General features: G+C 42.5%; 2 protein-coding genes across 4 annotated transcripts in view; one reads left to right on the top strand and one right to left on the bottom strand.

Moving 5' to 3' along the window:
* DTNBP1 (dystrobrevin binding protein 1) overlaps positions 1 to 19,418 on the top strand; it is a 117,864-nt gene extending 98,446 nt beyond the window's left edge. Inside the window, exons 8-11 of one of the 2 annotated variants that reach the window (XM_090039252.1) lie at positions 9,893 to 10,048; positions 12,178 to 12,321; positions 14,555 to 14,742; positions 18,073 to 19,418. In XM_090039252.1, the coding sequence (XP_089895378.1) occupies positions 9,893 to 10,048; positions 12,178 to 12,321; positions 14,555 to 14,742; positions 18,073 to 18,120 (536 nt within the window). In that variant the 3' untranslated portion in view covers positions 18,121 to 19,418. Of the gene's footprint in view, positions 1 to 9,892; positions 10,049 to 12,177; positions 12,322 to 14,554; positions 15,418 to 18,072 lie in introns of those variants that run through there. The other variant, XM_090039251.1, reaches the window with a different exon arrangement.
* The window catches only part of JARID2 (jumonji and AT-rich interaction domain containing 2), a 311,197-nt gene continuing 304,737 nt past the window's right edge, over positions 16,316 to 22,775 (bottom strand). For both annotated transcript variants that reach the window (XM_090039250.1, XM_090039249.1), the window contains 3 exons: positions 22,053 to 22,236; positions 19,425 to 19,532; positions 16,316 to 18,016 (listed from right to left, as the gene is read on the bottom strand). In XM_090039250.1, coding sequence (XP_089895376.1) covers positions 17,840 to 18,016; positions 19,425 to 19,532; positions 22,053 to 22,236 — 469 coding nt within the window. In that variant the 3' untranslated portion in view covers positions 16,316 to 17,839. The remainder of the gene's footprint in view (positions 18,017 to 19,424; positions 19,533 to 22,052; positions 22,237 to 22,775) is intronic.

The following is a 22,775-nucleotide window of genomic DNA, read 5'->3' on the forward strand; positions in this document are numbered from 1 at the left end:
ATGGACCTTCACTTTCGAGAGGATTCTTCAACAACGGATGACCCCGCTCCACCTGAAGAGGAACCCCGCTATGAGACTCTATATGGACTGAGACACTTCCTTCAAACCACTTCCTCCATCATTGCAAACCATTGTAACGGGTTTGTGTGTATCTATCTCCTTTCTCTCTCAGCGTTGCGAACCCCCTCCCCCCACCCCCAGGCTTATTTGGCTAACATTGTATCTCCTGTAACCTAGTTGCATCCTCCTCCTCACCCCCATCCCTCTATTGTTAGTCCCTTGCTCAGGCCATCTGTATTTCCCTGTCAGCTTTGTCATCTTTTTTGGATTCACAATCCTAAACATTTACCATTCTCTAGTAGGATTGCATCTTCATCGGTGTCCTTGCTGAGTTTTGGGAAAGGCACCTCTGAAATTTTGTTGATTTTTGTATTGGAAAATATTCTGAGGCAGTAAAGGGTAATAGGAATGGGACAGTTTAGGGTTGTGTTTTGATTAATGTATTGTTTAGTACTCTGACAGACTACTTCTTGGAGATGAATGTTGTTGCCTGTGTAGCCTTGACTGCTGATCCATTTCTGGAAGTCTTTGGGGTAATGTGGGTAGCTGGCAAAGAAGTTTCCCAAACCTCTTACACTCTTGTGTTTCCTTATATTCTACTTCCTTTCTGTGTGCAAGTGTTTCTGTAAAGCATGCCAAGTAGACTGAAGATGAAAAATTTAAAAATTAGCCTTTTGGGCAATTATATTAATATCTTCAAATTTTGACTAAAACCTTTTAGTCACTTCGACTAATTTCAGTTTGACCAGTACTTATACAAACCAAACATTTTAGACAAGTCCTGTCATTAAAGGCTATGGTGCATACAAAGTGTTTTCATCTCCTGTTGCTAAGGGGTGATGCTACTTTTTTTCTGTAACTTTTAAATTTTGATTTAACTTTTCACTTCCTAGAAGCATTTTAGAGCTTTAATCTCTTTGTGTATATGCTTGTCAAAAGTGGATGTGCAGATTGAAAGAGCAGCAGAATAAGAATGATTCATAGAAGAAAATTTAAGACTTAATGTGAAAATTTTAATTTAATCACGAACAGTTTGCAAACAGAAGCCCAGGCATCATTAGCTGAATAAATTATTTGGTTCAAATAACCTATTCAGCTATTGTATAGTTTTTTGTTATACAGCAAACTTGACTGTTTGTCTTTAATCATGTCATTCGTATGATGACCCAAATAAGAACATGCTGGATTTGTTAATTCAGTCTTGAAGGCCAGGTATGGACATTACTGCACTTTTACTGATATAAGTGATCAGAAATTGGTCTAAACCCATAACAGAACAGAAGTTCAACATACGTAGACTGGTTTAAAAATGGTGGAACCTGGTGTAGGATAGGTAGCCTGTGTGCCCCCCCCAGGGCAAATGTGTGTTAAGTTCTGCACCGATCTAAACTGCATTGCTTACAAAAAACTGCAACTTAGACCAATTCTGCCTTGGTTTATTACCTAACCTAGATGGCTAGACCTAGTGTTTTGAGTCGCATGTGAGATTTGGGAGAGATCTTCATGGTCTAGTAGGTGGCAGGTCCATCAGGGAAGCAAAACAGGAACTCTGCCATCTTTGTCTCAGCAAGAGGCTGGTATTTGCATATCTGCCAAATTACCGTTTTCCTTGATTGGTTAATTGTTACAGGTAATGATTTTGAGGCAGAGGCTGCTGGAAAAGTACAGCAAAAGGTATCCATCACTGTCTTTCAAGCATTATCTTGTGGCAGAGACATGGAATTTGATTTGCTAATGTCAAGTAATCCAGTTGCATAGATGCCTGGCTGCAAGAACTGTATAAAGTAGGGCCGGGCTGCAGCTCCCAGCAGCCCCTGCTTGTGTTGCTACAGCCAGTTTCCATAGAGACTCCAGAAGGGGCAGGGCTAGGACAACTCAGGGCTGGAGCAGCCCCCTGTCCAGTCACATACCCCGCCAGCACTGCTTGGGCTGGTCTCCATGGAAACCCCGGCCCTGTGCAGTCATGGCCCCAACCCCTCCTGGGGTCTCCATGGAAATTGGCCGCAGCAACACAGGCAGGGACTGCTGGGAAATGGAGTCCACTATGGGCTGAATCTAGCTCATGGGCTGGACTTTGCCTGCCCCTGGTATAAAGGAACATAAGAAATACCTTGAAAGAAAAGCTAATTGAGAACAACAGTGTCTAAAATTAACTCAGCAAAATGAAACATCCCTTTTGACAATTTATGGAAGTGAAAATGTCCAAGTCTGTTAGGGACAAGACACATTAGCAATCTCAGCAACATGTTACCTATTTTCAGTTGCTGCTTTTGCCAAGCTTATTTTTCTAGACCATTTTATTTGTTTTTCTGGATTGATTTATCTAGTTACAGCAAACTTCATGAATAAGTTAGAAGTGTTGAACAGGTGAAAATAAGAAGTATTTGTTCAATTTGTTGCCCTGGTTGGGCACTGGACTTTTGTGCTGGCTGATTAGGTGTGTAGAAACAACTTTAAGCAATCAGGCTAATGGTATCATGGCTAATGATACTCTTGGTCTCCCAGTATATGGGAACCAGCTGTTCATTTTGATCTGGAACTCTTGCAATCTCCAGCCAAGACAGTGAATGTGGTTAGTACTTTTTAAAGATAGAGTTCAATTGTAAGGAAAAATATTTTTTTAGTAAATACGAAACAGAAGATAGTCCCAGGAGCTCTGGCTGCTATAAGATTAACCTTGTAATAGAAGTGTAGCATTTGGTAAATGTGTGTTCCGAATGCTAAAAGATATCAGAAATGTAAATCAAAAAGCAACTATAAGGACACCCTGTAATAACATTATACTGTTAATCTTTTGCCTGTACTCTGAAATGTGTAAATCCTACAGGCTGCTTGGCTTTAGTTGTGTTTCTACTCCCTAGTTTCTCTGTACAGGGAGGTATTGCTGAGAAATGTAACTTACAGGCACAGTGGACGGAAAGCGCAATAATGCCCAAAGACGCATGTGTCAAACTGCATTGATATCAGTGGAAGTTCATATATGGCACTATGGCAATATATGGTTCATAATTTTCCTCTGCGTATGACTCTTTGCAAAATGGGTGTCAACTTTACTCAAGTCTTTTATAAACTAATATTATATAACGCATACGCAGATGACGCAGGATGCAACTCAAAATAGCTATGTAAAGGGAACAATGCACCTGTTTTCTGTTGCTTCAGATTTGCTGAATGGTTTCATACTTCACTAATGTTATTGAAAGCTAAGAGAAATCTTTAGTGCAGCAGTTTGCTTTTGCTTAGTCTAAGCAGTTTTTATGATCTCTGGCAGAAATGTAAAAATCATACAATGACATTTCGATGTTAGCTCTCACTTACTGAGCTTGGGGAGTAGGTTTATTGGAGGCCTTCAGCTAAAACGTTGAATTGATTCTTGTCTCCTAGAAAACAAAATTTACTTGGAACATAACCATGTTATACATGACTTTGGTCAGTGACAATTTAAACAACTAAAATAAAGTTTAGGCAAAAGATAACCTGGAGCAGTGAATTTCTTAGTAAGAGATTCCAGAAATTAATTTGCTGTTTAGATGCTATCTCTATTCAGGGCAACAAAAAAGTAGTTCTAGTTACATTTGGTATAGAGGCAAAACTGTCAGAAAATATTATGGGAAGGCCAGGAGATTTCTATAGCCAGTAATAGCTGCTGGCTTTTACTACTACAATTGAATAGCATTTCTGCATCACTCACAAGAGTTAAGGAATCCTTATCCAGGATCATACCAAGAACATTGCTCAAAGGATTGTGTAGTTACTATATACTGTATACTACCATATATCTTGCAACAAAAATGCATGACTTAAAGTTCTCTCTAGTAGCTACATTTCAATGATTTTCTTTTGCAACCTTCTTGAAAAATAACATTTCAGCTATTTACAGATGTTTTCATGGGCCAATGTCACGGAGTACGTGCTGCAACCTTGACATAGAGGGCTTAGCAAGTGATTTCTCTAAACATGCTTTCCTGATGTATTTTGTGTGGAGATGCCTTTTGTAATCTCTTAAGTGCTTTTAAAATTCTATTGCTTTTAATAATGTTATTTAAAATACCTTTATACTGTTTTTTCCATTGAAGACTACCATTTGCATATTTATCCACATAAATTCCACCATCAGTGGCAGGGACTGGCAATATTTTGCAGTAGGAGGCCACTGTAATGGAGTTTAGCTGTAAGTTTCAGCTGGTTTCAACAACCTGACCCACGTAGTTGCCCTCGTGGTGTTGTTGCCCAGCTGCTGCACTAGGAAAGTCCCATGTCTCTGAAATGCCACTAAAGCCCCCCAGCTCAGTTGTCCTAATCTCATCCTTAGACCACAGGTTGCTGACCCCAGTCTAATGCTTGCAATTTTAGGCAGCAACCATTGGGACTGTTTATGAAGGGTAGAGTTTGCAAATCCTTTTTGTTAGCAGAATACCCAAGATATCTATTTAAAAGTGGATAAAAAAAGTGTGTAGGGATGTTACTGGTTTGGAAGAGTCACTCTACAAAATGGTCTTCTGTGTTTAAACTGATTTATGCTAGTGCTGTGGCTGCCAGAGGTACTGCTATGATACCAGGGGGTATTTTGGCTTTAAGAGACTTTAGATTCTCGAAAACAGGCTGATCCTTGTCTTCAGTCATCTTCTGGTCATTGACTTCTGAGGAAACTTCTCTACATTTGGTCTCCCAAGGCTACTTGACCATGCTAGTCAGTGATAGGATTCTTAGGCTGACAAAAGATTTCTGACAAATCCTGCATCTGACAGCCCCATGCAAAAGAGCAGCTTGCAGATAAGCAACTTCCCCACAAAGGAGCTCTCCCCCCGCCCACCTCCAACCCACTCTGGCTTTGATTCTTTAGCTGTAACAGCTGCCTGTGAAAAATTAAAGGAGCTCGATCCCGTAAGAGAGTGCCCAGGGTTCAAGACATTAAAAGGATAGACCTTTTTGGGAGGAAAGCATTTGGTTTTAGGGTTTTTTTGGAGGGTGGGTGAGGGAGATTTGACAGACCTACAGTAAGGGAATCAGTTATCAGGCTCTGCTGGCTATGTATGGTTATTTCTATCAAGACAAGATCTCATAGCTGGGCCCTCTGAGGATGTAAAGAAAAAGCTGAAGGCAGGTGCCTCACTCAGGTGGCCATTCGGTGGCAAAGACTACATCATAGACCCTTTTAACACTGGACTGAGAACCGTGACTACCATAACTATGTACTGAAAATCATGACCGCTTTCATCAGGAATTCTAAAAGAAGAGAGTAGACCTTGATTTAGAAATTTTCTTTAAGGACCATGACCTTTCCAACTCAGAGATAGCTGTGGTACTGCAGGCCAGGGGGAGCATCCCTTTGATCTGTTATCTGTATTTCATACCAGGAGAGGAATTCTTCAAGATCCTTTTGTCCATTTGGAGCATATGACTTCTCCTCATGTTATGGAGTTCTTTTCCTGGATACCTGTATTTGTGGAGGACCTAAGTAGCAGTCTACCATATATGGCTTTGAGAGCGGTGCGTGGAAGGCATGCAGGGCCCCAGCCGGTGCTGCTGGCTCCAATGTGTGGGGTGCATGCACTTTAGATCTGTGGGCCAAAGTCTTCTCAAAGGACTCCTGTTACCATAAGATAAGTAGGGCCTGGTTTAATTTTTGATTTTTCATTAAAATCATGAAATTAAATGGTTTTCACGAAAAATGTGATTTGCACTGAAATACCACAATACAACCACTTGCTAGGGAGTTCCCCAGCAAGTGGCCATATAATGGCATTTTGTTGCAACAAGATGGCTGCTGCAGGCTGGGGAAAGCATTCCTGAGCTGGCAGCAAAATCCTAGCAGCCCAGGGGAGGGAGAGGAGGAGTCATAAAAGGGACAGGGGGAGGAGAGAGCTTGGGCATGGGAAGGGGGAGGGGTTGTTTGCTTCTCCAGGTGGAAAAACTGAGGGGGCCAGGAGACCTCTGGGACTGCCTGGGCAAATGGCCCTGGCACCAGGCAGGGGAGGGACTGTTTGCTCCCCTGAGCAGGAAAACAGGGGTGTCAGGGGTTGGAGGCAGGGGGGAGAACACATGTGCGAAGGAACAAACAGCCCCTCCCCTACCTGGTGCCAGGGCCACCTGCCAAGGCAGCCCCAAAGTTCCCCCAACCTCCCACACCCCAGTTTTCCTACCCAGAGGCTTAGGGGGGCATGGGCTTTTCAGCAGTGACCCAGAAGCCTTACGAACAAGGCATCTGCTGCTGCCATTAAACCTTGCCCCAACTCTGCCCCCTCATCATGGGGGAGGGCACCACAATCTAGGCCTGAAAATGGCATCCCCTGCCACGATCGGACCATGATATTAGTAAGATGGGCCCATGATTTAAACCAGGCCCTAAAGATAAGTATCCTTCTTTTCTAAATAAGGCACCATTGATAGAAACTGGGAAACAATGGAGGGAAGCAATTCTTGAGGTTGTTACTGACTCACTCCTCATGGGCTTCCCATGAAGGAAATACATCTTTATGAGGCTTTTATCAAGTCAAACAGCTCTGTTTTTGTTGATATAAAAAGTAAAGTAGTTGATTTTAGCTAGCTGGTCAGTTGATTGCCACTGGAAAAGTGCACAGGTTTTCTTGCATTTTGATCAGTACAGGTTGTGCAGGGTTCCTGAAATTTGTACTTATGTTCTTCACAGTTAGTAATATCCATTAATCACCTTGATAAAGCTACTGGTATTATATTGAGTAGCAAAAGTTGGTATTATGGGTCATGACTCTTGATTGAGTGGAATGTATTTTGGTCCTTTTATTTTGTAACAGGGATATCAAAGATACAGGGCTCCCATCATCCGGTGCTGCCTCTTGGTCTCAAAGTTGTCCCACACATTACATGTGGCACATACATCCTGAACCATCCAGGGTACCCATTGCATTTGGCACAGTCCTGGACTATGGGCACCAAATGCACTAGATCTGTCATGGGGGGTTTCGGTGTGGGGGGCAGGACATTTGGCTCAGTCTGAACAGTTTATACTTGAAATGGCTGGAGCACTCATGGAAGTGATCAACTAATATTAGCCCCAGTATTCTTCGACATAGGTAAACGGCCATAGTGACTGGGAAATTTAAGAGCTATCAAATATTTAATGTGGCTTTGCTGGTCCAACTCAAAACTTTCCTTTTTAATTTCGAACCACTGTTTGAGGAACAAGCAAGAAGAAATTCCAGAGCAAGCACATTGACTTTTGTATTGTAATTAAGGGCTGCATACAAACATCAGATGGAAGTTTAGTTGCCTCAATAGGAAAACCTACTGGGGAAGCCCTGTACAAATATTGGAGGGGCTGAGCAGGTACTGCATAGATAGCATGTGTTGCCAGTGCTGAGAGCACTGAGCTGACTGGCTGCCTCAGGGGACCATGCTCCCTGCTAGTGAACTCTTCACAATCCCCCCTCCCTCCTTGAAGTGAGGCTTTGAAAGAGGAGACCCAGAGCATGTCTCCTCCCTTGTTCATTGCAAGCATGTCAATTTGTATTTTAGCAATCTGCAGTGGATCTCTGCCCCTCTGTCTCAGGGTGGGTCTTGGGGGCCTTCGTCTGGGGGTCTGGGTCTTGGGTTTCTGCAGTTCTCCCAGCAGGGGTGTAATGCTTGCACACACCCAAAATCTATTTGCCGCCTTTGAAAAAAGACGATAGAATATTGGTTTATAAAAATAATCAGTTAAGAGCATCAAAGGTAATCTAGTTCACTTGCGTGCATCTTGCCCATGCTGCTGCAGGATGGTCACCTTATATAAACCATCTTAATAGAAGCTAGACACCAGACTCTAGCATTCCACTGCTGACAGCTAAGAAGAACATCGCTGGCATTTAGGGAGCTTCTCTGATAATTCCTGCAGAATGTATTTCTTATTTAAAACAGATTGTATCTAGCTCTTACAGTTGGACGGTAGGCCTGTGCGAATAGGGAGGTATCTGATTCAGATGCAGATTCGGAGGACAGTGATTCTGTTCAGTGATTCAAATCACTGTCCTCATTCAATTCTGCTGAATCAGAATTGGAGATTTGGATCAGCTGGGGAGAGGCAGGCACAGCTGGGCGGCTGCAGGTTCTCCGGTGGCTCTTCCAGCTGTGCCTGCCTCTCCCTGGCTGGGGGGAGCTGCGGGAGAAGCCCTCACAGCTGCCCTGCCCTACGGGAGAAGCCCTCAGAGGCCCTGGCCCCAGCCTCCCAGCACTGAAAAAAATAAAAAATAAAAACCCTGCACTCTGGCTGCAGCAGCTGAGATCAGGGCATCGAGGGCTTGTGGGAGAGCCCCCCCCAGCACCTGCATGGTGTGGTTGCAGTGTGGCTCAGCAAGGTGCTGCACACTGTCTGGGAGCTGAGATGGCTCCAGCAGTCATCTGGAGCCCATCACCACTCAGCCCATGGCCCCAGCTTCCAGACAGTGTGCTGTGTCCTGCTGAGCCACGTTGCACCTGCACCATGGGGCAGCTGCCACATGGGTGCCAGGCAGGGGTGATCCCCACTGCCCTGCACTGCGCCGGGGGGCTCTGCCACAAGCCCTCAGAGGCCCTGATCCACGCTGCTGCAGCTGGTAAGTGCAGGCCTTTGTTTTTTGTTTGTTTTTTTTTCAGTGCTGGGAGCCTGGGGCCAGGCAGGGCAGGGCAACCATGGGGGCTTCTTCCACAGCTCCCCCCACCTGGGGAGAGGCAAGCACAGCTGGAGGAGCTGCGGGAGAACCTGCAGCCACCTGGATGTTCCTGCCTCTCCCCAGCCAATCTAAATCTCCGAATCTCTCCAAATCTTTTCCAAATTGATTTGGAGGCTTCAGATTCGATTCAGACCTTTTAATGGATCTCCCATTTTGATTTGGATTCAGAAATTCAGCCCCCAAATTGAGCCGGATCTCCTCCAGATTGAATCGGTGACCGAAGCTTCGCACAGCCCTATTGGACGTAACTTACCATGTGTAAGCCTCTGCCACTTTTTCTGTGAACCTACAGAGACATGCCCTGAAACAACTGAGATGCAAAATTCCCTAGTACTCAAATCCTTGTTTAGGCACACAGAAAATGGATACTGCCCATTTGTCCATTCTGTAATCACTACTTGAACCTTATAATAGCCTCCATCCCAGTGGCAGTCATATAATGTGAAGGTGATGCAGTGCATCACAGTCCTCCAGATGTCAATGGGTCCTGTGCGTTCTTCATGTCTCAAACTATTTTGAACACAGTTGATCCACAGTGGTCTTCACTGTTGTAAAGAAGGGGGATGGCTTGTCCCGACCCCAGCTGACTTCCAGCCCCTGGGGCAGGGGGCTGGACTTGATGATCTTTGAGGTTCCCTAATGTCTATGAAACCTATGAATGGTACATTAAGCCACCTTCCTTAGTTGTGTGTTAACTCCTGCTTGTATCTTGGTTCTGTACCTCAAAACTACTCTGTATCTGTAAATTTATTGAGCTTCCAGTCATCCCCTTTACATCTGCTCTAAACCTTGTACTTGATTTGGGCAGTGGGGCAAGTCAGTTTACCTTCTGGATGTACAAAATGGTTTTCCTGAGGTTGATTAAGGCTCATGTTAGAAACTGAGTTTTTGAGTGTCCATCCTTCAGGCAGGTTATTTGTGCTTTTAATAAAAATACTTTAGGTTTGGACAGTATTATATTTTTTTTTGCTTTGAGAATTTTTTAAAAAAAATAGGCTTCTGTCAGAATGTAGAATGGCGCTTATTCTTTGTGGCACCATCAGCTTGGAGCTGCAAAATGGACTTGCATGAGTTATGATGAGAGCATCTGTGACAGGAGCCATGTTAAAAGCAAATCTACTCATCTGCCTAAATTTCTGAAGCATGTGATCTCTCTTGGTCTTCAGCTGAGCTAGATGCTGAGCATGCCCAGAAGGTTTTGGATATGGAGCATACCCAGCAGATGAAGCTAAAGGAGCGTCAGAAGTTTTTTGAAGAAGCCTTCCAGCAAGATATGGAGCAATATCTTTCCACAGGATACCTGCAGATAGCAGAGAGACGAGGCAAGTTTTGGAACATCCTTCATTTAAACTTTGAACATGCAGTTTAGAGGCGGGTGAGCAAATGTTTTTTGGGGGGGCTAGAACAGTAGTGGATTACAGCTCATTTAACCATTCCAGTTACCTAAATTTTAGGTGTCCAGCCCCCAGAGTGAAAGGCCAGCATTAGATGCCCAGGCTTCCTCAACAGCGCATGGAGAAGGCTGCAATTCAAAGGTTCTTCTCTTAGGTGATGTGCATGAACCACTAGGCTGGGGAGTCAGACTGACTCCTGCTTGCTTTCCTTCTGCCCCCTGTGAATTTTGCGTTTCTTTTTGCATGGTGGCATGGCTTCAGCAGGAGGAATAGAGGGTGCCCACACCTGATGGAGGCAGGAGCTGGGAAACCAAGGCTGGGGTTGTTCTGGGCATGTGTACAAAGCCTGTTTGGCAGCTTCTGGAGTTCAGCTTTGTACACATGCCCAGAACAACCCCAGCCTTGGTTTCCCAGCTCCTGCCTAGCGAGTTTAGGTGACTTCCATGTTAGTGGCCAATGAGCTGGTGGGGTGTGGATGGATCTAGCTATTTCTTTCCTTTTGCACTTGCTTTGGTGGGTTGGTATGACATTAGTAAAATGTATGGTAAGTAGACAGGAGGCCCTCACAGAGTGATACAGAAACAAAATAGGCATGTCTGTATGTGCATTTGATCTTGGATTTATAACTTGGCCACCAGGACTGATCAAGGAACAACTGGGAATTATTGTTGCATATGGTACTTTGCTGGGTCGCTGGTGTCGAACACAAGGATGCACTCTAATTGAAAAATCAAGTAACAAAAAGAAAGGGTAGAGTTGCATCTCATTTTACATGCGAATGTCAGCTACATTGGGGTGCTTCACCTACATGTCTTCACTGTTGCTTCAGCCTCATGCTTTGCAGTGTAATCTTTACTGTGAAGTTAAATGTAAATAAAACCAGGTGAAATCTGTTAGTAACTAATATTTGTTATTTATGATGTGCAGTTGTGGCAGAGAATGAAAACACATTTTTCAGAGTGGACAGCTGAAAGTATTTGCCTAGGTAACATATGCTATTCACGAATTTAAAGCAGTGGTTCTCAACTGTGGTAAAGTGAGATCCTTTGAAGGGTGATACAAGGTGTGAGGAGATAAGCAGATAAACACAGACTTAGGCTTGTCCCTGCCTGGCCCTTGTACACTGTAATATAAAAAATAGTTTTTGAAATTGGGTGCCACTCAATTTACAAAAGTTACGGAGGAGGCCTCGAGTTCAAAAAGGTTGAGAACCACTCAATCAAAGAAGCAGATGGGTCTTCAAGCACTGGGTCCCTTTAATGAAAAATCTTGATTTCTGCCAATATAAACATCACTGGTGTGAAATCCCTGTCCTTATCCAGTGTCTTGGACATTAGTATAGGCTTTGCATGCTTGTACTTTCTTCGGATGAAAGAATTATTGTCGTTTTACCTACATATAACCCATGTGTGGTTACTGACGTGTTCCCCATTTCTCTACCTTTTTTCCGCCCCGAGAGATTTATATAACAAGCGCATGTGAGGACATAAAAAGTGGGACGAGAAGACAAAGTTTGGATAGTAATCTCCTTAGGGCAGTCTTATGTCTTCACAGGCATTTCTGGACCTTCTCTTCCAATAGGGGGGCTCTCATTCTTTTGGGAGCGGCTGGATGCTACTGCATTGTAAATATTCCTGCTAATAAAATAACTGTTTTAAAAAGCAGTGATGTCAGCCCCTTTTCATGACAAAAAGAGCAAGGGAGTAGTAATATTTTTTGCTTATGGAGATTCTGAAACTTCCTCTTGAAGTTAATTGGTCTCGTGGTCCCCATCCTTTGTACAGCACATCTGGTATAATAAAATAACTTGAGGTGCCATTAAGATATATCTTGTTGACTGAAGTTAGTTTTGGTAATTGATTAAAGACATAACAGTGTTTCACTTTCTACCAGTATATGCAATAGTGAGCATTATCTGTTTAATAGTTAATGGCACGCTATATTGCTGTAGTAATTTTGGAAGTCATGGCAAGTAATATCACTTTTTAATAAGCCACTTGCTTTTTGCTTACAACATATCAGAGTTAAAAGTTCTTTGAATTATTTTTTTGCCACAGAACCAATAGGCAGTATGTCTTCCATGGAAGTGAACGTGGACATGCTGGAACAGATGGATCTCATGGACATGTCTGACCAAGAAGCACTAGATGTCTTCTTGAACTCAGGAGGAGAAGACAATAGTATGCTTTCTCCGGTGTTGGGTATGAAATGAACCACCATGGCACGCCTTGCAAATCTGTGTACAGGCATACCTCGTTTTATTGCGCTTCGCAGATATTGCGTTTTTTACAAATTGAAGCTTTGTGGCAACCCTGCGCCGAGCAAGTCTATCGGTGCCATTTTTCCATCGGTTAGCATTTTTTAGCAATAAAGTATTTTTTAATTAAGGTATGTACATTTGTTTTTTAGACATAATGCTATTGCACACTTAATAGACTACAGTATAGTGTAAACATAACTTTTATATGCACTGGGAAACCAAAAAATTCGTGTGACTCGCTTTATTGCGGTGGTCTGGAACCGAACCCGCAATATCTCTGAGGTATGCCTGTATTCTATTTGCATAAATAAGATACAAGGATCTCCCTATTTTCTAATGTATCCTCTCTATACTGTGTATACATTCATAGTTAATCTGTGTTCAAATGGCTAGTATTTCCACCAAATTCCCAGGCACAAGACACAAAGGGAATATGTACACATGTATTAATGCACTTTAGTTTATGTGCCTTATTTAGTATCTTTGGGCATTTATACATATTTTTTTGCGCTCTGATGTGCTGGAGCTGCTGCTCTCTGCGCTGCATTGCATGCAGTTGTATATGCGACAAAATGCGTGTAAGCATGCAGAAAATGGCGAAGGTGTGCTTTTGAACTAAAATACCTTTGTTTTTTAGTTCAAAAGTGTGTCACCGCCATTTTCTGCATGCTGATGCACATTCCACTGATTATACAATTGATGCGACACAGCACCAGGCACTTTTAAAAGTGCTCAGCCCTGCATGCAAATATGTGTACAAATGCCCTCCATTGTGAGGTGCTAGAAAAATGCACATTAGCTTATTTTGATGTACGTTAACTAAAGAGCACAGTTTTTAGTGATGCTTTAATGCACATTAAAATAGGCTAACGTGCATTAAAGCACATATGAAGACCTGCCCAAAGAACTCACACAAAGTAGCTTCAAAGAGGATTTTAATTGTGGTAGTTAAGATTTGTATTTAAGTCCAATATTCTTTCCATAATTTGTCTTTAATTTGGCATTTTGAAACAAGTCATAACTACTTGCAGCATAAGAGCTGCTCAGAGTTTTAGTCACTGTGGCAAAGCCTGTAGAGACACGCTTGGAAATCTTATGGTTGGAAACAGTTTGGCCTGAAAACCCAGTATTAAGTGATTGCTTTATTCTCCTTGAATCTTGTTACGGACGGATGGGGCTGATGGTTGTTTGTGTCCTCCTTGAAATTATTTACAACTGTTTTACATTACTTGCCATTCCATCCCATTTATGCTCATTTCACTGAAGAAATGAAACTCTAAGTTGCTAAGTATTTTAGAAGTAGTAGTAGGGTTAGCATTTTTGCTAAGAAGCTACTCTAATGACATTCCTTACACTTTACATCAAAGTCTAGTGTTCCTTGCTTGGTGATAACACCATTTAGCATACAATTTCTTAATATTTTAGGATAATGTTCTAATATACTGAGCAGTCCTGGAATCTCTTATTGAGCGATTCTCATTCTGGCATATCCTGGTTACTGTTGGATTAATAATCCAAGTTTTGTAATCAAGAAACCCTAACAGATTTTGACAAGCTGTAGCCTGATGAATGATCTGTTAGTAGGAATCTAGTAACAGCAGGTCACCTGAACCAGCTGGTTAACATGGATTAATTTTCCTGTACTCCACCCCCCTCAATAGACTGAACTTCAGTTGGATTAAAAATAAGCAGTGAATAAATGCCTGTAGCACATGCTGAAGTCAGAATAGGTTTTACCACATTAAACAGCAATGCAAGTGTCAGAATCTTATGGGAAGAATCAAAAGGGTCGTGGCCAAGAGGCAGAGTAAAGATCACCTTGCTTAGTCTCACTGTTCGGTGTCGACTAGGGGGAGGGAGCCAGAGGACACGAATGAGCTACGAGCCAAACCACTTCAGGCCTTATAGACCAAAAACAGCACCTTAAATTGCATCTGAGAACAAATGGAGGTACGCAGACCAGTTGTGTAAAATGGTAAGTAGTGTTCCACAGCAGAGCCAAAGCTCTTGGCTCCTTAGTCATACAAGTACATTCAGGCCACCCATTAACCACTGCAATTTAATGCTAGCCTGCTGATGTATTTTAATGTAACAGCAGCATAAAACAGGAATAGATCTTTATAAGGTTCTGGCTCAGTAGATTAATTAATGTTGTCTTTTCTTTCTATTTAAAGGGTCTGACTCAGCTACCTACCCAACTGAAATAAGTCTTCCCGTTCCAAGCCCGTCTGAATTAAAGCAAAAATGGTCTTCATTATCATCAACCTGCACCGACTCTGCCAGCCAAGATGCAAGTGAAGGAGAGTCTCCTGTTATCCAGTCTGATGAAGAGGAAATTCAAGTGGACACAGCCCTTGCTGCTGTAAATACTGAGAGAAAGAGCACTTCAGATGGTAGTGATGAAAGTGACTCTCAGACTATCTGAATCCCATATACAGTGTCCTCTAAAAATATTTGACTGTTGGATGGATGAAGAGCTTGCCTGTGTAGCACTTTCCTATCTAATCATGAAAGCCAGTTCTTTTTACTAATAATACAAAATTTCTACTAGTTTCCCAGTTGGGTAGAATTTGGTTATTAAAAAGTTACTTAACTCACACTTTTAACAATAGAATCTTGGGGTGTTGGAGCAGGTAAAGCCTTGTATATACTGTGTATAGAGTCGAGTCAACGGGCAGACTTAAGCAATTCAAAGATTACTGGTTAACATATGTTTAGTTCTTTAATGCTGATGTACAACACTGAAACCAAGTTGTTCCTTAAAGTCTGCATGTTTCCTCTGCTGCAACTGAAAACTTGAGCAGCATGCCAGTTTTCCTTTTGGTTTCAAACCCTCACCCTTCTGCAGTGATTCAACAGCAGCAGTATCTTAACTCTCCCACAGGACTTCAGCTACACTAGGTGATGATAAAGTGAAATCAGTAGGCACTTGTCAAGGGATGGGAGTTGGACATTGAAATCTCACCCTTCTGGTAGAGCAGCCATCTCAGTACTTGTATAAACTTGCTCCCTTGAAATAAAAGTATTAATACCCCAACCTTGTCTTCCTGCTTACACCAGTCCACTTCCTGCAGGACAAATTTGAAATGAGTCATTTGGAGACATTGGTTTAGTGATCAAAGGTAGTGGTCACTTTTTTTTTTTTGTGGGGTGGGGCTTATTCCATATACCATCAGTTTGAGCAGTGTGCTACCTGGAAAAATGACTGCTGTGATATCCTTCTAAAAGTGCCTCTGCTTCCCTCCCTTCCTTGACAGTAGTTCTCTCCTTCTAAGATTTGAAGAGGTATGACACCTCTTTCTTGTCCAGCCTCACTCTGGCTACTTCAAAAGAGTAGCTTTGCCTTTAGGAAGATCCTGGCTTCTGCTCTTCCTGCACTGAGAGGGGTAGTATAATCAGAAGCAGTTTAGGTAAAGGATGAGTAACAAGAGAAGCTCTTTCGGAAGACCCCTGCCACCCCTCCTTTGCTGGCAAAGCTACTAGAGTAGAATGAGGAAGTCCTTGAAACCTGCCAGCCTGGGACAGACCGCTTTTTTGTAGATTCAGCTTTCTCTTGCTGTTTGACAGGTAGTTTCCAACTTAAGTCAGGACACAAACAGTCTAGATGATAATTGGCAACTTACTAATGAGTTGGAGATGAAATTAAATGCTTTCTTTCAGATAAGCAGACCCCTTCATTCACTAACTTCCCAGAAGACACACAATGTCCAAAAAAGTTTTCTTTTTTTTATTAAACCTCGTAGTACAAACCTGGAAAGTAAACAAAAGGAAAAAAAAAACCTGGCAATAAACAACATGAAGTCTTTCCTTACAAGGAAAGAGAGCAGAGCAGCGCTAATAAATTAAATGTCAAACTGTAAGCCATAGTCAGAAGTTTACTGTCAAGAGGGAAAAGTACACAGCAAGGCCATAAAAACCAGACAACCACATTTGAAAACACTTGACTCTGTTTATGTTATTGTTAAATATTCCAAAACAGTTCAGTCTTCTGCAACAACAACCAACAAATTGTATTATAGGACTTTCCTGACAGTCACCACTGGCAAGCTCAGTGCAATATGGGTAGCTACGGTATTGTTGAATTCAATTATGAAACAAAACAGTTTGTGAAAACATTTTCCCTTTTTTATTCCACACATACTGTACACAACCAGAAAAGGGCAACAGCTACTCCATTATTATTTTTTGTTGTTGTTCAGTGATGTAAGCAGCACTTATAAATGTTACAAGAAAAACCCTGTAAGCATCCAATCCAACCGATGAAGAAAGTGAAACGTAAGGCTTTTCTTCATCTTGTCTCTGCATCACCCCTCCCCCCACCCCAAGAAAAGGCTCAAGTATTTAAAAAAATTTACAGGTATATGTACAAAAGGTGTGATTCGTTTTTTTTTGTGGGTTTTTTTTTTTGTTACAACATGAAGAGAAAAAAATAGACAAGATGAAAGCAAATGCATTTTCACATTCAAAAGAAATAGGCAGACCTGCTAGTGGCTCTAAATGTGATCATATAATGAAACAAATTCAAAATAGAAATTAATGCTCGACTGTGTAAAGGGTGTGAAAAACAGCAGTGGAATGGAAATGGAATGTTAGAAAGATTGCACGTCTATGACAAAGAAGCACTTATGGCTTCAATCACTTTATTTTTCTTTTCTTTTTAAGGATGCTATTGAAGGGTTTTTGATAAAGTAGCCAACAGCACCAAAAAATAACAGAATGGATTTCCTAATGAAATCAGGCACAGTTTTCCCCTCACGTGACTCCTCAAGGCAGGCAGTCTTCTTTTCCTCCTTTTTTTTTATTTTTTTTTCCCCCTCGAACAGATGCATAGTGATGTGCTGGTAAAAGAGAACATACTTACTTACTCCAAATCTCATTTTGCCTACGGTTAGGAACCAAAGTCCATCTTCAGCTGCCATAACCTCCCAAAGAAAGAGCGTATTCTCCAATTTAAAAAATTACAAAACTCATCTTGCCGTGACAGAATAAAAGACAGCCAAAGTAAAGCAATATCTTTCAAGTTTTGTCTCCTATCCCTCTTCGCTCTAGAAAAAATCTGCTCACATGACTGGAGAACAAATTATAAAACACATCAAACTTTAACCTATTCAAAATGGGTTGAAAGCCTTTTTTCACAGTTACCAAAAAAAAAAAAAAAGGCTTTTTTTCAGCCATAGGGACAATACAAATTAATTTTAATCAGCCCCTCGCCGGTTTTAAAACAGTGAACATACGGCAGTTTAAAAAAATCTGACTGCTGTATCTAACTATCCTAAGTACAAAAAAAATTCAACAGTTTAATGCTAAAACAAAATTAGTTCTCTAAAACCAGAAGAAAATCTTCTTTAGAGCTAGTGCAAAGACAGCTTGTATTCTACAGCAAGTACTCCAAACTATGGTATAATAATTACAAAAAATATATATAAATCGACAAAATGAGAGTGTTGGCATCTTCAGGATTAACTTGAAGCACTTTTGGATGAACTGGAGGATGAAAGCCTAGATGATGGCACGTCGACTGTCGCTCTCTTCCGAGGCCCTCTTTTTGGTGTAGGCTTGCTGATACAGTTCTCAATGCTGCCATTTTTACCAGATACTTTTCCACAGATTTGATTGACTAGGCTGATGATTTGTTCCTGTTTGAGGAGGAGGAAAAACAAACCAATTAACAGTTCTGTTTCTCTTTTTCCAGCTACAGATGATTGCAGAACCCCTCTTCCAAACCCAGCCATCTCCATAGCAAGAGCTCATGAATGCCACACCATGTTTGGTCCAAGAGAAAGACCTGCCAGGGCTGCAGTTAGTTTGATTTTGAGATAAAAAAATGTTTCACCGGTTTTGCCACTGAGTTGACCCTTAGTAAACAGCACTGAGATACTGAAGGAGAGTTCTTTGCCCTCCTCACAACAGCAGCTGCCTCACTGTGTTAGTGTCCAGCTAACGCGAGTCATTAGCATCCACTATCTTGTTGAAAGGAGTAACTTTAAAATGTTGGTACATGGTTAAAGGCCCTGGGAAAGCATCTCTACAACAAAGCTATGAATGTCTGGAGAAATGACTTGGGCTCAAATGTTCAGCAGAGCTTCATGAGGCTCCCTCTTCCTCATGACACTGCCATACAGTCGCAATGTCTGCCTGAGAGATTCAGCAGTACCTAATATGGGTCCAGGGGGCTTAACAGAACAATGTAACTGTACAATCTGCCCCCCAAACTCCCTGTAACCTGTTAGTTGGGCTTTTTAGTGATGTATTTATTAGAGCTGAAAGAAAATAACTTCGAACTGCAGCAAGGACTAAAGGCTGAATACCCAAAAATGGATCTGCAGGTCCCTTCCCCCTGTCCAGAAGTCATCTTTGCTACCTGCAACTCATGGAAACAATAAATGGCTTCTTCCTGATGCATCTGTCAAGTACAGCTGGCAGCCCCCTCTCTATCAGTCTCTCTACTTTATCGCCTTCAGTGTTAGTCTTTGTTTCGCCAGAACAGAAGCCAGCTGGAGATGTCAGGTGCTACCATGTAGTGAGTGCTAATATGAGTGATTACTACTAACAGATGCTGCTACGTAGGAGCAGAGCAAGGAATCCAAGACCACTCCTAAACCTGCACCTCTGAGCCTCTGCTTTTTCCATTTCTAACCTGGCTCACGTTACTACAGTGACTCCATCCACCTGTACACTATGGGCTCTGCCTGCCCAAGTTCTGACTGGATACACAGCAAGTAAGAAATTACTTTCACTTAGTTTTTGAGCTGAGGTTGCTATAAGTTGACTACTGAGTATATTGCTTCAGCATTTGAGAGGGTCCTAAACCAATTAATATCTTCTAGTTCTAATCTTGTGGAGAAATATTTTCAATCTCTGTTTATGGTACTTTGATAACCAGCAAAAAAGCACATTGTTCTTGTCCCAGAAAATGAATACACGATCTACTGGAGCCTCTGTCACAAGAGACAGGAACAGGGTAAGAAAGACTGGGCGCAGATACTCAGTTCTAGAAGCCAGTGCCATCACCAACCTGAAGACAACCAGCTATATGGTACAGACCTCGTCATAACGATACATCATTTTCAGTCCCCGACAAGACTTCTGTTTTTCCACATGCCGCAGGGCGCACTCCAGGCAGAAGACGACGTTTTCGTTCTCCTGAACCACCTAACAGAAACAGAGGGAAAACAATAAGATCCAAAACCAAGTCACATCCAACACACTGTACGGTGCGTAAGTGCAGATTTGGAGAGGGCTTGGCCCAGCACACACCATTTCTTTTGCTGACTGCCTCTGATTCAAGGGGGCAGAGAGAATAAGTATAAAGAAGAAATCTGTTCACCCAGGGGATGGCTACAACCCCCCCCCCCCCAAGAATACCTAAGGTAGCAGGCTCTTCCCTGCTCTTTAGGATCAGGGGGGCAGAAGGCAAGTTGTTGCATGTCTGGAAAAGGTGAGCGATCAGAATGAAATCGGGGGCGGGGGAAGAAACTTGTGATTTCTCCTGTCCTCTTCACCCAGCATTTCTATGATGAACTATTTAATCTTAAGCACCAATAAATACCAATGCTGCAAGGATAAATGAACTTAACTCTCCCTAGCTGAAGCAAAAGGCTGTAGTGACTTTTCTACACCCTGTCGCAAGAGAAAATGCTCCTGAGTGCTCCTGCTCTCTTCCTCAAACTTCTCCCTCAGTCCATATCCTACTTTCATTAAAGAAGTCCTGCACTGTAGCAAGTGTCCATGTTTATAATGAGGCACACAACAGGAGTCCTGGCCCCTCCAGCTGTTAGTTAACACTCCAGCCCTCTCCAACAAGAGCAGGCTATCAAGAAATCCTCCATAAATTGTAAGGTTCTTAATTGAATTCAAGCTATTTAAAAGTTAGCCATTTTCTGTAGATAAATCAGAGTTTGTTGTTGAATTCAAAAGTACTTGTTCTTGATTTTAAACTTGCTGCACTCCACATGTGGACGTGACAGATGAGCCTTCTGAGAAAAGTGATTGTACTACAAGGTGTGTTGATTAAACTACTAGCAGGAGATAGGCTGGACACTGACGGCTCTAAGGACAACCCTTTTGTTACTACATTGCATACTCAATGCAGAGGATGAGAAGCTCGACTCTGAAGGAAACAAAGCAGAGGACATTTTGGGGGCTTATACAGTTCTTTTATTACCAGTAACAGTGATGGTGAAACAGCAATAATCGTGAAGAACAAAACCAAGCTACGACATGAGTACAGAATTGAAGCTCTTAAACATCAGTTTAGATACAATCTAGAATGGGGCTAAAATTGGGAACTGTTTCACAGGATTCCTTAAATCAGTACTTTTCACTGATTCTGCATCACTTTTGCTCGGTTCAAAAATGGGGGGAAAAATTCTTGACTGCTAGCCTTACAAACTCAGCTGGGGATCTCTGAACCAACCTGGGTTCTGTCCTCCATCACTGACTTCAAGAATAATACACATCCTATAGGACAAACTCTTCCTTCAGTAAGCAATCTAATAATCTCTAAACAGGGTGGACAGATTTAAATGAGTAGAGAATTCAGTCCTGCAACTAGCAAGATAACTTCTGTTTGCTGATCCCTGAGCCACAGTTGGGTCCAGCTGTCATCTCCTTTGCTACGGTCTCTGCAAGTAACAAGAGAATGAACACATTTTTCATTCAGTTGAGTTCTTATGACCAAATTTGCACATGGAAGTTTGCCTTTTAGGACGTGGACACACACAACACAGACTATTTTAGATGTGGTTTAAATTGCAAGTATCCAAATGTACAAATCAATAAAACAGCTTAAACTGGGACCATTTCAAAAACAGACTTGAACTAATCCTCCATGAACTGGTTCAGTGGTACCTGTGGACAATGAGCTTTCCATAAAGTGTCTGGTCTTTCCTTTAGATGGTGGTTTTTCATCACAGAAATTCAATTCATCATTAGTTCTAACTTTATTTAAATGTGGCTTATTCAAAGATGAATGTTTATAACCAGAAATCCAGCCAAACAAAGATGGGTAGAAAGACGTGAAACACTGACACACCTGCTGGGTGTCAGTCAGCAGTCTGACCCTCTGTGTGTTACATCCCAACTCCTGGACATAAACTATTATATAAAGTGTGGCTTTGGTTCCTTTTCCTCCCCTCCCCGCATAACCAAGTGTTTAGCCCTTGTAATTGTGGAGAGAAGTTTGGAAATGTGACCTGGGTTTGCCCTACAAAACCTACTGTCCCCAGCAGATGCAGGCGCAGTCGAGTTGGCTGTACTCTAGGCTAGCTTGAGGGCCAGCAGCAGTGAAGCCCTGACAAAGTAGGCTGTGCAAGCCTGCCTGGGATCCTGGGTATGCATCTGAATTGCCAGCATGTTTCAGCTGGGGTGGAAAGCTCTTCAGTTTGTTCCTTTTACCCAAACAAGGCAACATGTAGCCCTGACTGCAGGGAAGAGGAAGCTAGAATGAAGTTAACCTTCTGTTCACCAGGGATCAAGTCAGTGCTCCTTGTGGTAAACCTAAATTAAATCTAGTCATCTTTCAAGCCTGTGCTCTTTGTATTGCAACCTGTGGCTCTGCAGCAGTTGTGTGCTTTTGCCAAGTATTTATGGTCTAATAGTAAAGTCAGCTGAAGATGGAGTTGTTTTTGCAAGGACAGTGATGCCACAGGATGTGCCAAGGATTTTGCTTACCATCGACAGGTAACATAGATGCTGGCAAATCTGACACCTCCTCTCCGACGTCTCTAACTGCAACCACTTTCGAGGCTTTTTCTTTCCATCCATCCCCGAACTGCTGCTGTCGAGGCTCCCATAACGGGCTGAAGAATGCAGACCTGCCTCATAAAGCTGCTGTCGCTGCCTCAGCTCCGTGTCCCTGCAAACATTTTACAAAGTTAGAAAACTGGCATCTCCCCTGCAATGCCACAGAACTGCACTCAGGTCCCTTTGTACCATGATCGCCATTGAAACCTTCACACACAGCAGAACTTCAGGTTCCACCTGAGGCCTGGCACCGTTCCCTACAGATGGTAGGAGGGACTCTGCTAGCACCGTCATACCCATACCTAACCGCAACAGTCCTCCAGAGATTTTAATAGCGACCAGTGTATCAAAAGAATGGTTCTTAAACTGATTCACAGAGCACTGGAAACTGCAGAGCACTTCCTAGAGGTCCACAAGCCCACGTGGAGAGCTGGGTGCTGTGGCTAACAGGGCTGATATTCCTCAAGTTCCTAAAAATTGTCTTGAGGAGAAGCAGCCGGGAGGCATGGTGTAACTCCTTACACCAGGAGGCAGAGATGAGCTTTCCTGAGACAGTGGGAACAGGGTGAGCGAGTATGCCAAAAGATAACTGACTTGCTGCATAGTTAGGGAGCAGAGGATGGGGATTTGCTTAGGAAGGGAGATGAGTCT

The sequence above is a fragment of the Crocodylus siamensis genome, chromosome 3, assembly GCF_052110815.1.
Source record: "Crocodylus siamensis isolate JL-2025a chromosome 3, ASM5211081v1, whole genome shotgun sequence".
Taxonomy (NCBI): Eukaryota; Metazoa; Chordata; order Crocodylia; family Crocodylidae; genus Crocodylus; species Crocodylus siamensis.